At 31.8% G+C, this 16,391-nt stretch overlaps 1 protein-coding gene across 5 annotated transcripts in view; it reads right to left on the bottom strand.

The window, feature by feature from the left end:
• Positions 1-16,391, bottom strand: part of LOC134725448 (nuclear transcription factor Y subunit beta-like) — a 54,762-nt gene that overhangs the window by 20,514 nt on the left and 17,857 nt on the right. For all 5 annotated transcript variants that reach the window (XM_063589306.1, XM_063589279.1, XM_063589288.1 and 2 more), the window contains exons 4-6: positions 14,368-14,433; positions 10,279-10,346; positions 3,861-3,990 (exon numbers count right to left, since the gene is read on the bottom strand). In XM_063589306.1, coding sequence (XP_063445376.1) covers positions 3,861-3,990; positions 10,279-10,346; positions 14,368-14,433 — 264 coding nt within the window. The remainder of the gene's footprint in view (positions 1-3,860; positions 3,991-10,278; positions 10,347-14,367; positions 14,434-16,391) is intronic.

Raw genomic sequence — 16,391 nt, 5'->3', positions numbered from 1 at the left:
TTGTGGTCATAAACCTTGTGTTTAAATTTCATAGATTTCTATTTACTTATACTAAAGTTATGGTGTGAAAAACAAGAAAAATGCTTATTCAGACCCCTTTTTGGCCCCTAATTTTTAAACTGTAAGAACCAAAACTCCCAAAATCAATCCCAACCTTCCTTTTGTGGTCGTAAACCTTGTGTCAAAATTTCATAGATTTCTATAAACTTAAACTAAAGTTACTGTGCGAAAAACAAGAAAATGCTTATTTGGGCCCTTTTGGGCCCTAATTCCGAAAATTTTGGGATCAAAACTCCCGAAATCATTACCAACCTTCCTTTTGTGGTCACAAACCGTGTGTTAAAATTTCATAGATTTCTATTCAGTTTTACTAAATTGAGTGCAAAAACTACAAGTATTCGGACGACGCCGAAGACGCCAACGTGATAGCAATATATGACGCAAAATTTTTTTCAAATTTTGCGGTCGAATAAAAATCAAAGTACATGTTTGGATTCAGCATATTAAAGAACCCCAAGAATTCATTTTTTGTTAAAATCAAACTAAGTTTAATTTTGGACCCTTTGGACCTTAATGTAGACCAATTTGAAAACAGGACCAAAATTTAAGAATCTACATACACAGTGAGATTCGGCATATCAAAGAACCCCAATTATTCAATTTTTGATGAAATCAAACAAAGTTAAATTTTGGAGCCTTTGGGCCCCTTTTTCCTAAACTGTTAAGACCAAAACTCCCAAAATCAATAACAACCTTCCTTTTATGGTCATCAACCTTGTGTTTAAATTTCATAGATTTCTATTTACTTATACTAAAGTTATGGTGCGAAAACCAAGAAAAATGCTTATTTGGACCCCTTTGTGGCCCCTTATTCCTAAACTTTTAAGACTAAAACTCCCAAAATCGATAACAACCTTCCTTTTGTGGTCATAAACCTTGTGTTTTAATTTCACAGATTTATATTTACTTATACTAAAGTTATGGTGTGAAAACCAAGAAAAATGCTTATTTGGACCCCTTTTTGGCTCCTAATTCCTACACTGTTAGACCCAAAACTCCCAAAATCAATCCCAACCTTCCTTTAGTGGTCATAAATCTTGTGTCAAAATTTCATAGATTTCTATTTACTTAAACTAAAGTTACTGTGCAAAAAACAAGAAAATGCTTATTTCGGCCCTTTTTGGCCCCTCATTCCTAAAATGTTGGGATCAAAACTCCAAAATCAATCCAAACCTTCCTTTTGTGGTCATAAACCTTGTGTTAAAATTTCATAGATTTCTATTCACTTTTACTAAAGTTAGAGTGCGAAAACTAAAAGTATTCGGACGACGATGATGACGACGACGATGTCAACGTGATAGCAATATACGACGAAATTTTTTTCAAATTTTGCGGTCGCATAAAAACAGTGAATAACTGATTATATGAGTGAATTTTTCAAGTCCAAGGACCATAACATGCAGAAATTATCAGACCAAAACAAAAATTTGAACTTGATCATGTTGATCTGAACTTGTCATGATAAAACTGACGAAAAAAAGTGTGGAAAACACTCTTAACATTGGATATGATTAATAGTTCTCTAAAATTAGATATGATGTAATACAATGTATATCTTTTTTCAAATTATAATCAAATATAATTAATATTTCCAAATATTTTTTCTTTCATTTGTCACAAACTAATATAGATTTGTAACTTATCTATAAAGCGTCAACAACTTTTATACACACAATGTAATGTAATATGAAATATATACCTGAATAATTAAAGATTTTCACTTAATAATATTTTTATAGCATTCAGCAAATTAGTTATTACAAAATACACAAACTTTACAAACAAACAAACTGGCACAAACTTTTCAAACAATTTACTAAAGAATTTCTTTTAAAAAAATGAGTTATCCGTCTTTGTATAGAAATATGGTTTAACATAGAACTCTGAACTTTAGATATGGATTTTTTTTAAGGACCATATCTCTGGACTAAATCACCAGAATAGAATAAAATTTGAACTTGATCTATCACTTTTTATGATAAAACCATATAACAAATATTAAATCAATATCTTTCAGAACGAAGAAAAAAAAAGTGTTGGAAGCTGATTTGCCGAACTGACGGATGTACAGACAGACGGACTTCGTCGGTAGGGGACTAATAAAATGGGAAAGTGTCCAAAAGGACACAGATGATGCCCCCGCTAGCATATAACTTTATTAAGGGACATAACTCAAGAACTGTAAAAGTGAAGCTGCCAAAAATTGAACTGATTAAGCATTATATACACATTTCATTAAATTTAGTTGAGACAACAGAAATTAAAAATTTCTTCAATTTTTCCACTTGTAAAGAGGCATAACCCTAGAATGGCTATCAAAGTGCTTGTTATCACTGAATGGTAAATATTGCTTTAATTTATCAGTTGGTAGTGAAGTGAATATTGCATTGTATATTGTATATAGCATTGATTTTAGTTGATTAAACTTCTATTCTGAACAAAGAAAGATAACTCTAGTTTTCAAAGAAGATTTTTTAAAGCATTGGTTTTACTTGATTCAACAACCATTCTGGACAAAGAAAGATAACTCCAATTTATTGACTTGAAACTACAAAAATGCTTGTTTTGGGCCCCTTTTTGGCCCTTTAATCCTAGACTGTTTGTCCATTAACCCTTAAAATATATCTCAACCTTCTACTTATGGTATTAAACTTTGTGGTACAATTTCAGAACAATTGAAATACTTATACACAACTTATTGTTCTGACACTAGTTAAATGCTATTTTTGGGCCCTTTGGGTCCCTAATTTCTAAACCTTAGGGACCATAATCAATCCCAAGCCTTCTTTTGAGGTTATAAACATTGTGTTAAAATTTTATTGATTTCTGTTAACTTATACTAAAGTTATTATCCGGAAACCATCCCTGTTCAGATGACAATGACGATGATGACGTGATACCAATATCCAACCGCAATTTTTTTCATTTGTATAAAATTTTTGACAAGCTCTGATTTTTTGAAGCCATCAAAGCCATCGCTTATATAAACCTATTATATAAATTAAAATTAAATGCTTGGACAAGCGCAGCCTCATAAGACTTCAGAGGTCAAACCCTGAACAGTTGGGGCAAGCTTGGAGTTTAGACACAATCTTCAAGCTTGATACTGTTTACATAATATTTTCTGACACAAAATAAATGTGGTCAAAGATCTTGTAAATTTTAAAATAGGACATTTGATTTACCTAGTTTGGCCTGACATCCAAAATCTAAAAACATGGTTAGATTCAGCATCATTTTCCATGTTCAATGGACTGTGAAATTGGTAAAAAAGAATGTGTCCATAGTACATGGATGCACCACTCGCGCTATCATTTTCCATGTTCAGTGGACCGTGAAATTGGGGTCAAAACTTTATTTCGGTATTAAAAGTAGAAAGATCATATCATAGGAAACATGTGTACTAAGTTTTAAGTTAATGTGACTTCAACTTCATCAAAAACTACCTTGACCAAAAACTTTTAACCAAAACTTTAACCTGAACTTTGCACTATCATTTCTATGTTGAGTGGACCATGAAATTGGGGTGAAAACTTTTATTTGGCATTAAAATTAGAAAGATCATATCATGGGGAACATGTGTACTAAGTTTCAAGTTGATGTCTGAGACATTGCTAAAATAAATACTGAGTTTCTAAAAAAAATCTGGCAAGAATTGAACACATGAGAGTGCAAAGAATGCAATTTTCCATAAAATAATGTTTCCAAGGGGCATTACTCTTTTAAAAGTAATGATGGCCACTGATTCTCCATGCAGGCCTAGTGAAACAGGACATAATGCATATCTATAAATAAAATACCTCTCTGTATTTTTGAAGATACAATTTCAGTGGTTCTACATAGCTATCAAAACCCAGGGTAGACATGGCAAACAGAATGTCTTCACCATTTATAGTCTTTCTTTTTTCTTGATGACATCTTTCACTTGCTCTATAATCAGTTAAGGATATTTCTAAGAAATTGTTGTGCAAAGAACATACTTAAGAAAGACTTATGCTGCTGACTGAATAAAATTAAGTTGCGCAAACATATATGTTATAAACTCCATACCATGAAGTCTCATTGACTTCAGTAAAAAAAAATTAAAAAAAAAAATGATCATTTCAGCAATCTTTGGAAATGGCATCTAATACCAATTATTTTCAGACAAGTTAAAAGCCTAATCACTTACTCTAGTAATTCCCTTTCTTCTGATAACTGGTTGCATGAAATGTCAAATACTGGCTAAAATACTATTGACAGTTGTATTATTGATTATAACTTATAATCAATAAGTATGTTACGTGTGTAGGTTTTACAAACTAGAACCTCTAAAAACCCTATGTCGCTCACTTTTGTCTATGTGCATATTAAATCAAGTACACACATTAAAGGTAAAAATAGAATTCATGATAAAATTGTTTCGGTGATGGTGACATGTTTGTAGATCTTACTTAAATGAATATTCTTGCTGTTTATAATTATCTATAATTATGATAATAAACTTGGTCCTGTAGTTCCGCAAATTTTTGTTCTTCCCTCGCCAGCATTTGAACCCATGCTACTGAGATATCGTGACACCAAATCGCCTGCACTGTAGCCGTCCAGCTAGACCACACGACAACCTCGGCTTATAGCATGTGTCCAAAAAAAACAAGAAATATAATTCTAGACACATCACGATTTTCTAGCCTAGGAATTTGCGAATAAATATTTGTAAAGATGTAGTAAAAAAGATGAAATGATACTATATTAATTTATAAAACAACCGGATGCTCTGCAGGGGGCAGCTTTATACGACCGCAGAGGTCAACCCTGAACAGTTGGGGCAAGTATGGTCACAACATTCAAGCTTGATACAGTTCTGAATTTAGATAGTGATTAAATAGTTGACACAGCAAAGGTTTCTGACACAGAATGAATGTGTTCTAATGAATTTAAACTATTTTTTTTTGTTTGCTGTTGAATATAAATCCCATAAAAAATTAATTTAAAGAAAATTCTTTTTAATTTCTGAAATCTGAAATGAGAACAAATGCCCCTAAATTGCTTAATGATTTGATCCATAACCACCTAAAACCATCCCTTTGTAGTATGGACACTTGTGGAATAATTTCAGAGATTTATACACTGAAACACAAGCTATTGACTGAAAACTACAAAAATGCTTATTTGGGCCCCTTTTTTGCCCCTCACTTATTAAAAACCCCCTTGGAGCAAGAACACCAAACCTCAATCCCAGCCTTTCCTTGGTAGTAAGAAACCTTTTAGTAAATTTCAGAGAGATCCATACACTTAAACACAAGTTATTGTCTGCAATTTAGAAAAATGCTTTTTGTGACCCTTATTCGTAAATGTTCAGGGATATTAACCCCAACTTGACACGTAGCCTTCCCTTCATTATATGGAACCTTGTGGTACAATGTCAGAGAGATCCATACAGTTCAACATAAGTTATTGTCCCGAAACTTCAAAAATGCTTGTTTTTGGCTTCTTTTTGGCCCTTAATTCCTAGACTGTTTGCCCCATAACCCTCAAAGAGAAGGAGGAGACGGAACTATTTTGAAAAACTTGTGTCTAATTCATTTCTTTTTAACAATAAAATGTTTAAACTAACCCTCAAATTAAATCCCTATCGTCGACGTATTGGTATGAACATTGTGGTAAAATTTCAGAGTAATTGAAATACTTATACACAACTTATTGTCCTGAAACTAGATAAAAGTATGTTTTGGGCACCTTTTCCCTAAACCGATAGGACCATAACCCCTAGAATCAATCCCAACCTTCCGTTTGTAGTTATAGACATTGTGCTATAAATTTAATTGATTTCTACTTACTTATACTAAAGTTATTATCAGGAAACCATTTGTCTTTGTACGATGCTGACGACATGATACCAATATACGACCGCAAAAATGTTTGCGGTCATATAAAAATGGACAAATAGAATATATCATTTTCGTTTCAAACATGTGTAAAAGCCAACAATGATCCAATAACAAAACTCATTTTTATTAAACAAAACATCTACTATAACTTTCAAAACAAGAAAAAAAAACCCAGAAAAACTAGAGAATAGGGACATCAAAAGAGATTACAGAGATTTGAACCTAAATCGACAAATCCCAACCTCTAAATCATTGATCTTTAATACCATGAAACCTCGCGGCTACAATTTTATACTATACGTTTGCCTATAATGTATATATAAAGGTACAATAATTGTGTGTCCATTGTATCGATGTATATCATATATTTAAAACATATTTATAAATAAGACATTTAAATCATAATCCATTGGTAGCCGAGATGTTTCCTTGATATGTTGATGTCAGAAACACATAGCAGAATTTGTCCATGGGTTCGATTCCTGGGCGCATTACGTTTGCGCACATTTGGGGATTAAAAAGTTTTACGTTTGCGTGCAGCTTTGGATTAAATTTGTGCACAGCTTTAGATTGTGTGCATTTATTTTACAGGTAAACTTAGGTAAAAATAAATGTTATGTATACATGAAAAAAATATAAAGATATAAACAACTCCAATGTTTTTGACCCATCCGTCTTTATGTCAGTCCCAAAGTCCTGTTCTTGTCATCGCAACTCTTCTGAAACCACACAATAAAATTTCATGAAACCATTTTAGATAATGAGGACATACTATGAAGATGTGCATATCGACAGGAAATTATGATTCATTTTTTTTTCTAGGAGTTACGCCCCTGTGAACTTATTTGCTTTAATTTACCACAGCAACAGTTTGTCATCCCAACTCTTCTGAAACAAGATATGAATTTAAATTATTGATTTTTGAAAATATTTGTTAATTCAAATAAAAAATATTGTTCATATTGAATTCTAAGATAAAATATAAAGTGTTCATGATAAATCCCGCTATAGATTAAAGCATACATGTAACTTTATTTCTATTATTTTAGAGTAAATAGTGTTCCATAAATTAATAAATGAATAATATCTATTATTAAATTCAATATAACCAAAAATTCTTTCCCTCAAGATATGGTCATAATCTCAATTCAATTTTCAAATGGAGTTTGCAACCATAATAACTGATTTAAATACATTATTTAACTCTGAAAATACAAGAGTGACGAAAGATATCAGAGGAAGAGTCAAAGTCATAGATAGAAAATAAACTGACAACGCCTTGGCTAAAAAAAAAAAGACAAACAGACAAATAATAGTACAGAAGACACAACATAGAAAAATAAAGATTTAGCAACACAAACCCCACCAAAAACTTGGGGTGATCTCAGGTGCCCCAGAAGGGTATTAAGCTGATCCTGCTCCACATGTGGCACCGATCATGTTGCTTATGTTATTACAAGTCCGGTAAATAGGCTAATTTGGGGGGTCACATTCGTGAAAAGGGAAAGAGTATTGTAGTTACAACATATGGAACATATCCGTTATCATCTGTGAAACTGTTATTCCATAACGGTCAAACAACTCGTGATGGCGTCCGGTATAACATCATACTCATAACATTTTCATTTGAATGATGTCATGTTTTGAAATGACTTAAATGTGCCAAAAGCATTGATGAACGCGGAATTTCATTTTATATTGATTTTGAGATATCTTCGATCTGGTGTGCATTTATTCCTTTTGTTATTCATTCGAATAAGAATAAAAGTTTGGTAGTTTTATTTAAATTTTAGTTTTTAAAACAAAATATCGGCATAGCATTTGTAACCAGATGCTCTGCAGGGCGTAGCTTTATGCGACCGCAGAGGTTGAACCCTGAACGGTTGGGGCAAGTATGGACACAACATTCAAGCTGGATTCAGCTCTAAATTTGGATTGTGATTAAATAGTTGACACAGCATAGGTTTCTGACACAGAATGAATGTGTTCTTATGAACTTAAAATTTTTGTTTTCTCTTAGAGCAATTCACTATGTTGTTGAATATTAATCCTCTCAAAAAAATGTTCGAAGAAATTTTCTTTTAATTTATGAAATTTCAAATGAGAAAAATTAAACCCAATTTTTTAATCACATCCCCCTTTCCCTTATTCCAAAACTAATCTCAATTAAAATATTCTAATGGAGTTTGCAACAATAACTACTCATTTAAATACATCATGAAATATTAAGGTGTAAAAAAACTGCTTGTTATCACTGAATGGTAAAGATTATTTAAATTTATCAGTTGGTAGTAAAAAGTGAATATACATTGTAAATGGTATATAACAAAGATTTAAGTTGATTATGGACAAAGAAAGATAACTCCAATTAAAAAAAAATCTTGCAATAAGATATTTCTTGCTTACTATTCTGGACAAAGAAAGATAACTCTAATTAAAAAAAAATTTGCTATTTCACAATATTGTGAAATTAGATATTTCTTGCCATTGCACAATACTGTGCAATTGAAAAGACTTGCTATTGCACAATACTTAATATAATAATTTTAGATCCTGATTTGGACCAACTTGAAAACTGGGCCCATAATCAAAAATCTAAGTACATGTTTAGATTCAGCATATCAAAGAGGCCCAAGAATTTAATTTTTGTTAAAATCAAACTTAGTTTCATTTTGGACCCTTTGGACCTTAATGTAGGCCAATGTGAAAACGGGACCAAAAATGAAGAATCTACATACACAGTTAGATTTGGCATATCAAAGAACCCCATTTATTCAATTTTTGATGAAATCAAATAAAGTTTAATTTTGGACCCAGATTTGGACCAACTTGAAAGCTGGGCCAATAATCAAGAATCTAAGTACATTTTTAGATTCAACATATCAAAGAACCCAACCGATTCATTTTTTGTCAAAATCAAACTAAGTTTAATTTTGGACCTTTTGAGCTTAATGTAGACCAATTTGAAAACAGGACCAAAAGTTAAGAATCTACATACACAGTTAGATTCGGCATATCAAAGAACCCCAATTATTCAATTTTGATGAAATCAAACAAAGTTTAATTTGGGTCCCTTTTTGGGCCCTAATTCCTAAACTGTTGGGACCTAAACTCCCAAAATCAATACCAATCTTCCTTTTGTGGTCATAAACATTGTGTTAACAGTTTAAATTTCATTGATTTCTATTTACTTAAACTAAGTTACTGTGCGAAAACCAATAATAATGCTTATTTGGGCCCTTTTTTGGCCCCTAATTCCTAAACTGTTAAAACCAAAACTCCCAAAATCAATCCCAACCTTTCTTTTGTGGTCATAAACCTTGTGTCAAAATTTCATAGATTTCTATTAACTTAAACTAAAGTTATAGTGCGAAAACCAAGAAAATGCTTTTTTGGCCCCTAATTCCTAAAATGTTGGGACCAAAACTCCCAAAATCAATACCAATCTTCCTTTTATGGTCATAAACCTTGTGTTGAAATTTCATAGATTTCTATTCACTTTTACTAAAGTTAGAGTGCGAAAACTAAAAGTATTCGGACGACGACGACGACGCAGACGACGACGCCAACGTGATAGCAATATACGACGAAAATTTTTTCAAAATTTGCGGTCGTATAAAAAGGTTCTGATACATGTGGATTTAAGTGGGAGGTGTATTGTAACATCCATTATTATTATGAATCTCTCGTGAGTCTTTTCGAAGTATAGATAGATCAAGAATTTTATCACAGTAGTGTTTACAAAGCAAAAGAAGCATGTCATATTAGAATATCTTTTTTATATCAATATAATACATATGCTGGGTACATATGATCAAGGATGGTAATAATTACTTATCACATATTTGTTATGAATACAATATTTATATTTTTTTGCATAAACAATAACCTTAAAATTGCCCACGGGCAAAAAAGAGTATATTGATATTGTGCCCTGATTCTAAATGACGTCACGTCATTGCATCCTTATCGACACTTTTGTGATAAAATGTTAAGATTTTTACCTATTAGGTTTCATTAAATTATTATAATTGATTTTTTTCTTCTCTTTTCTGCAGAACTTAAATATGTGATCAATAAATTATAACATGTCTTTTCCATATTGGCCCTGGTATCATTCCTCGACCCATATCGTCCCTCAGCTAAAGCCTCAAGGCTGATATAGGAGTATCGGGATGATACCAGGGCCAATATGGAAAAGCACATGTTATAATCTATACTAATGCATGTAATCTACCTCTTACATCAATTTCAACATGTATTCATCTGAATTGTCATATTAAAATCAAGATGCTACATTCTCATTGTTTTCAAATATTTGGCATATTCTGATATGTTTAAAGGATACTCGCTTGTTATGAAGCTGATAAACTCTGAGACACACTCCTGAACACATTCTTTGGCATCTTTGGCAATCTGAAAAAAAGAAAAATGCAGATTACACTTTTCAGTTATCCAATAATTGACAAGTTTATTCAAATTGAATAGTGTTATTAATTTAGGATGTATAAATATGATCATGATGTAGACTGTTTTTTATTTATGTTTTAATATGTAGACTGTTTTTAATCTTTGTCAACTTCAAATTTCAAATATGAAGATGTGGTAAGATTGTCAATGAAACAACTTAAGAGACTTCCTATGCCATGGGAAATTGCATTGTCAATATTTACAGAAATGCATCCTTGAGGCAATAACATTGAAGATAATTGGTTCGTTATAATTATTTGGACTAGCACTAACATTTTTCTAGTATTACATGGACAGATTTTATTTAAGCATGTAAATAATTGATACAACACTTGTCTTGATACACCAAGTTTTTCTAAGTAAAAGCTGACTTGTCTGCCTTATCCTTGTAATGATCTGTGTACAAATGTAATTGTTAACACTGAGGAGGCTGTGATACATGTATGTACGAACTGTCGTTGAGACTTAGTCAATGTTTTTTCAGCTGTTAGTTTGATCCACATCACACGTGACTGAGCATGCTGTACGAGTGAAGGTCCTTAAATCTGTATTGGAATGTGAAATAGCTAGTGTTTTAAAAGCTGAATTTAAAAGTTTTCAAATGTTTTTGGCATTAAACCTTCCGATTGATCGGGTACGCGCAAACACTGCCTTAAACAAAAACATGCATTTTTCTATCATAGCCAGTATTTTCCTTCACTCGTCTTTTGCGTGTGACATAAGCCATATGGTTATCCAGTATTTCTGTCACCTGTGTATAATTGTTCAATCAAACTTTTATCACTTGTCAATTATCCGACAGGCTTGGTCAAAATATAAACAAGTTGCATTCAGTTATGTCAGTCATGAATACGGAGTCTTTCGATACTCTCAGGTTTTTACTTTATATTTAATAATAAACAATTGTAAACAAAGTAAATAGTAAAAATTACGCAGGAAAATGTTCATTCATGAAATATTCATGAATGAAACGTGTACTAATATTTTTTTTAATTTTCTCTTAGGCGAAATATTCTCCATGGAAATGAGATGTGCTAATGCTTATATAAATGAATACCAATTAACAGTAGCCTACCCTCATGGTTCCCCTCATTCTGGGCTGATCACAAACTAAAACATATCAACTAAGCAAAATTTTCAAAATCAATAGATTGTGACTAAGGGGTCAGAGCCAAATAATCTCAATAGAAATGAGATATGCCAATGCCTATACAACTGACAAATATTCTCCATGGAAATGAGATGTGCTAATGCTTATACAACTGAATACCAATTGACATTAGCCTACCACTAATGGTTCTCCTTGAACTTAACCTAATCACAAACCAATACATGTTAACTAAGCTTTCAAAATCAATAGACCATGACTAAGGGGTTGTAGCCAAAAAATCTCCACTGAAATGTGATATACCAATGCTTATGCAATTTTCTTTATCAATATACTACAATCATGACAACTCATATAGATATTTCAAGTGAATTATTTTGAATTTAAAACTGTCATCTTTATTGGAGTCATTAAGTATAAAATGCTATGAAAACTTCATAAACAGGGCAATATACAGTCAGTGAAAACGGACTCTGCATATAACAGTTGCAGTATAAATCTTTCATTGTACTGTTCTTTCAGAAATTTAGTGATGATATATAGCTTATTAAAAAGCAATAAACCTTGCTATAATATTCATAGTATTACTAGTAATGGAACGTATAATTGATTGTATGTTGTTTTATAATTGTTTCCTTTTCATTTACACAAACTTTGCTTTTCTCAATGTGTCAGATTATTTTTGAAATAATCATAAATAGTTTCTGAGAAAGTTTTAAGCAATAACCATATATTGTTCTTGAGACACTGCCAGACATGTGAAACTCCCAACCCTGTTTTTTTTTTTTTACAAAAAACTAAATATCACTAAAATTAAAATTTTGAATCAAAACCAAAAAGTATACAGATCTTTAGATTAATATAACTAAGAAGTGTGTAAAGTTTTAAGCAATAATCATAAATTATTTTTGAGATACGGTGCGACATGTAAAAAAAAACCTCCCCTGTTTAACAAAATACTCAATAACTCAAAAATGAAATTTTTAATCATCACCAAAAAGTATACAGATCTTAAGAGTAATATAACAAAGACATGTGTTAAGTTTTAAGCAATAATCATAAATCGTTTTTGAGATATGGTGCGACATGTATAAATTTTAGATTATACTTTTAGATATTTGGATGATATTTTGGCTCTCAATAATGATGACTTCAGTATGTATATTAATGAAATTTATCCTGCTGAACTTACTTTAAATAAAGCTAATACTAACAATGACCACTGCCCTTTCCTCGATCTTGATATCTATATCATTAACGGAAAGCTGAATACTAAAATTTATGATAAAAGGGATGATTTTTCATTTCCTATCGTTAATTACCCGTTTTTAGATGGTGATGTTCCCTTGTCACCATCTTACGGTGTTTATATATCTCAACTTGTACGATTCGCTCGTGTATGTAACAATGTTTTAGATTTTAACGAGAGAAATTTATGTATTACTGAAAAATTATTACACCAGGGTTTTCGATATCACAAACTAGTCAAAACATTTACTTACTTTTATCATCGGTATAAAGACATCATTGGTAAATATAGCTCAACATGCAGACTTCTTATACGTTCAGGTATTTCACATCCAATTTTTTATGGAAATATTCTTTATAAAGCACAAAGGTGTCAGTATTCACCTCAGAAACTTACAAAACCTTTGAATAGACTTATTAAGAAGGGGTATAATTACGATACTGTTGTCAAGTCATTAAAGATTGCATATTTTGGCGTTAATATTGAGTCACTGATAAGGTCTTTGCGTCGGAACTAAACACATTTATTCTAAAAACAGTTGTTGGCATGACACGGGTTATGTTCTTCTCATATATGTTATGATGGTATGATACTAAACCCCTAACGGGAAGGATTGTGCCTGATGTTCATATGATGAAATCATAATCTTTCAGTCAGTTTAATTGAAGTCTGGAGCTGGCATGTCAGTTAACTGCTAGTAGTCTGTTGTTATTTATGTATTATTGTCATTTTCTTTATTTTCTTTGGTTACATCTTCTGACATCAGACTCGGACTTCTCTTGAACTGAATTTTAATGTGCGTTTTGTTATGCGTTTACTTTTCTACATCGGTTAGAGGTATAGGGGAGGGTTGAGATCTCACAAACATGTTTAACCCCCCCGCATTTTTGCGCTTGTCCCAAGTCAGGAGCTTCTGGCCTTTGTTAGTCTTGTATTATTTTTATTTTAGTTTCTTGTGTACAATTTGGAAATAAGTATGGCGTTCATTATCACTGAACTAGTATATATTTGTTTAGGGGCAGCTGAAGGACGCCTTTGGGTGCATGAATTTCTCGCTACATTGAAGACCTGTTGGTGACCTTCTGCTGTTGTTTTTTTATTTGGTCGGGTTGTTGTCTCTTTGACACATTCCCCATTTCCATTCTCAATTTTATGTAAAAACAACCTCCCCCTTTTTTACAAAATACTCAATAACTCAAAAATGAAATATTGAATCATCACTTTAAAGTATACAGATATTAAGATAAATATAACTAAGAAATGTTTAAAGTTTTAAGCAATAATCAAGAATCGTTTTTGAGATACGGTGCGACATGTGAAAAAAAACACACCCCTTTTTTAGTTACAAAGTGCCGTAACTCAAAAAGTTTTAATCTTATTTTCACCAAAAAGTATACAGATCATTTGATCATCATAAGAAACAACTATATTAAGTTTCATGAAATTTGGATAAGTAGTTCTCAAGTTACAGTGCCACATGTTTACGCCGGACAGACGGACAGACAGACAGACAGACAGACAGACAGATGGACGGACATCGGACATTTGTATACCATAATATGTTCTGTCAAAATTTCGACTGGCGTATAAAAATGATTCTTAAAATTTACCTTTCCTGATTTTGGTATGGAATTTTTCATAATTCTTGAAACATTTGCTATTGGTAAAAACCTGTCCTGCAAAATATAAATTGTATCTTATACATGATAAACAAAGGACACAGATGGATTCATGACAAATTTGTGTTTTGGTGATTGGGGTGTGTTTGTAGATCCTACTTTACTGATCATTCTTGCTGCTTACAATCATCTATATCTATAATGAACTTGGCCCAGTAGTAACAGTGGAAAATCCTTTGTAAAAACTGACAAAATTTATGAAAATTGTTTAAAATTGTCTATAAAGGGCAATAACTTCTTAAGGAGTCAACTGACCATTCTCTGGTCATGTTGACTTATTTGTAAATCTTACTTTGTTGAACATTATTGCTGTTTACAGTTTATCTCTATCTATAATAGTATTGAAGATAATAACCAACCAGGTGCTCTGCAGGGCACAGCTTTATACAACCACATTGGTTGAACCCTGAACAGTTGGGGCAAATTTGGTCACAATATTCAAGCTGGATACTGTCTGAATTTGGATTGTGATAAAAATTTTGACATACTATAGGTTTTTGTCACAAAGTAAATGTGGTCAAAGATCTAACAAATCTATTGCACAAAACTGTGCAATTAATTCTTCTTGACACTTTTGAAAAGCAGTGTAAGGGAGGTAATCAAGTAATAAAACATATATATAACAGTATTCTTTAAATTTTAATTGCATTACCTCCCTTACACTGCTTTTAAATTGTCTAAATTGTCCTTTAACCAGAAAAACCCTCCTCTTTAGCCCCCATTGCTTAATAATTTGAGACATAACCCCCCATAACCATCCCTTTGATGTATGGAAACTTGTGGTATAATTTCGAGAGATTTATACAGTTAAACACAAGTTATTGACTGAAAACTACAAAAATGCTTATTTTGGCCCCTTTTTTTACCCTCACTTCCCCCTTGGAGCAAGAACCCCAAAACTCAATTCAAGCCCTTCCTTTGTAGTAAGAAAGCTTGTAGTAAATGTTCAGGGATATAATCCCAAACTAAATCAAATCCTTATAAATGCATTTGAATGGGGACATTATCATATATCTTGTGTTGATTGCCCCCAAAAAGCGAGTTCCTCAATATATTTAATCTGTATCATTGTATTGTGTTTGGTCGTCAGGATTCTACAATAACTTTTTTTTCAACTTACATACTTAAACTTAGTTGTCCGAAGAATTTGTTACTTGTCCAAAAAAAATCTTAATAATAACCTTTTTTGCATTTTAAATTGATTCAAAAAACAAAATGAATTGAAACAATAGTACAAAATTTGATTTATATCTTTTGAAATACTACTCAAAAATCTGAGTCGACAACTGAATCTAGTCAGGTCACATGACTTTAAGCTCTTAGTTTTCATCAATGCCAAAGAAGTCTCATCAGACTCTGCACATGAGGCAACATATGATAGGCCTGTCAATGTACACTCATTGGATTTGTATCCTGTTTTTTTAAGTTGAAAAAAGTTTATTCAAATGTAATCAATAAAAAGAAAGATAATGAGGAATGACTGCTAATGACATGAATAAGACAACTTTCTGTGAGAGACCAAATGACACAGAAATTAAAACAGCTATAGGTCACTGCATTGCAAGTATTTGTTTTTTTCTACATATAATCAAATATGATTTTGTGAATTTTACACAGGCACTTGTTTCTATCCATGGGAAGACCCACTATCAACATATATTTACGTTGATAGTGGGTTTCCCATGGATAGAAACAAGTGCCTGTGGAATTTTATGGTAAATAATTTCTTCATTTTTATTTTTAAAATATTTTTGTTAAAAAAATTACTGATATGGTATTTATTATAAAGCAACAGACTACAGTGGGAGAATAAGGTCTATTAATCATGTCTATTAAATATATGTCTCCTACATCCTTGCAAAATTGATATTAATCATGTCTATTAAATATGTCTCCTACAGTGCCAAACTGTGCATTAAACTTAGAGCCGAATCTAATCATTTCCGAGCTGGTGA

The sequence above is a fragment of the Mytilus trossulus genome, chromosome 1, assembly GCF_036588685.1.
Source record: "Mytilus trossulus isolate FHL-02 chromosome 1, PNRI_Mtr1.1.1.hap1, whole genome shotgun sequence".
NCBI lineage: Eukaryota > Metazoa > Mollusca > Bivalvia > Mytilida > Mytilidae > Mytilus > Mytilus trossulus.
This window is presented reverse-complemented; position numbering and strand designations above follow the sequence as displayed.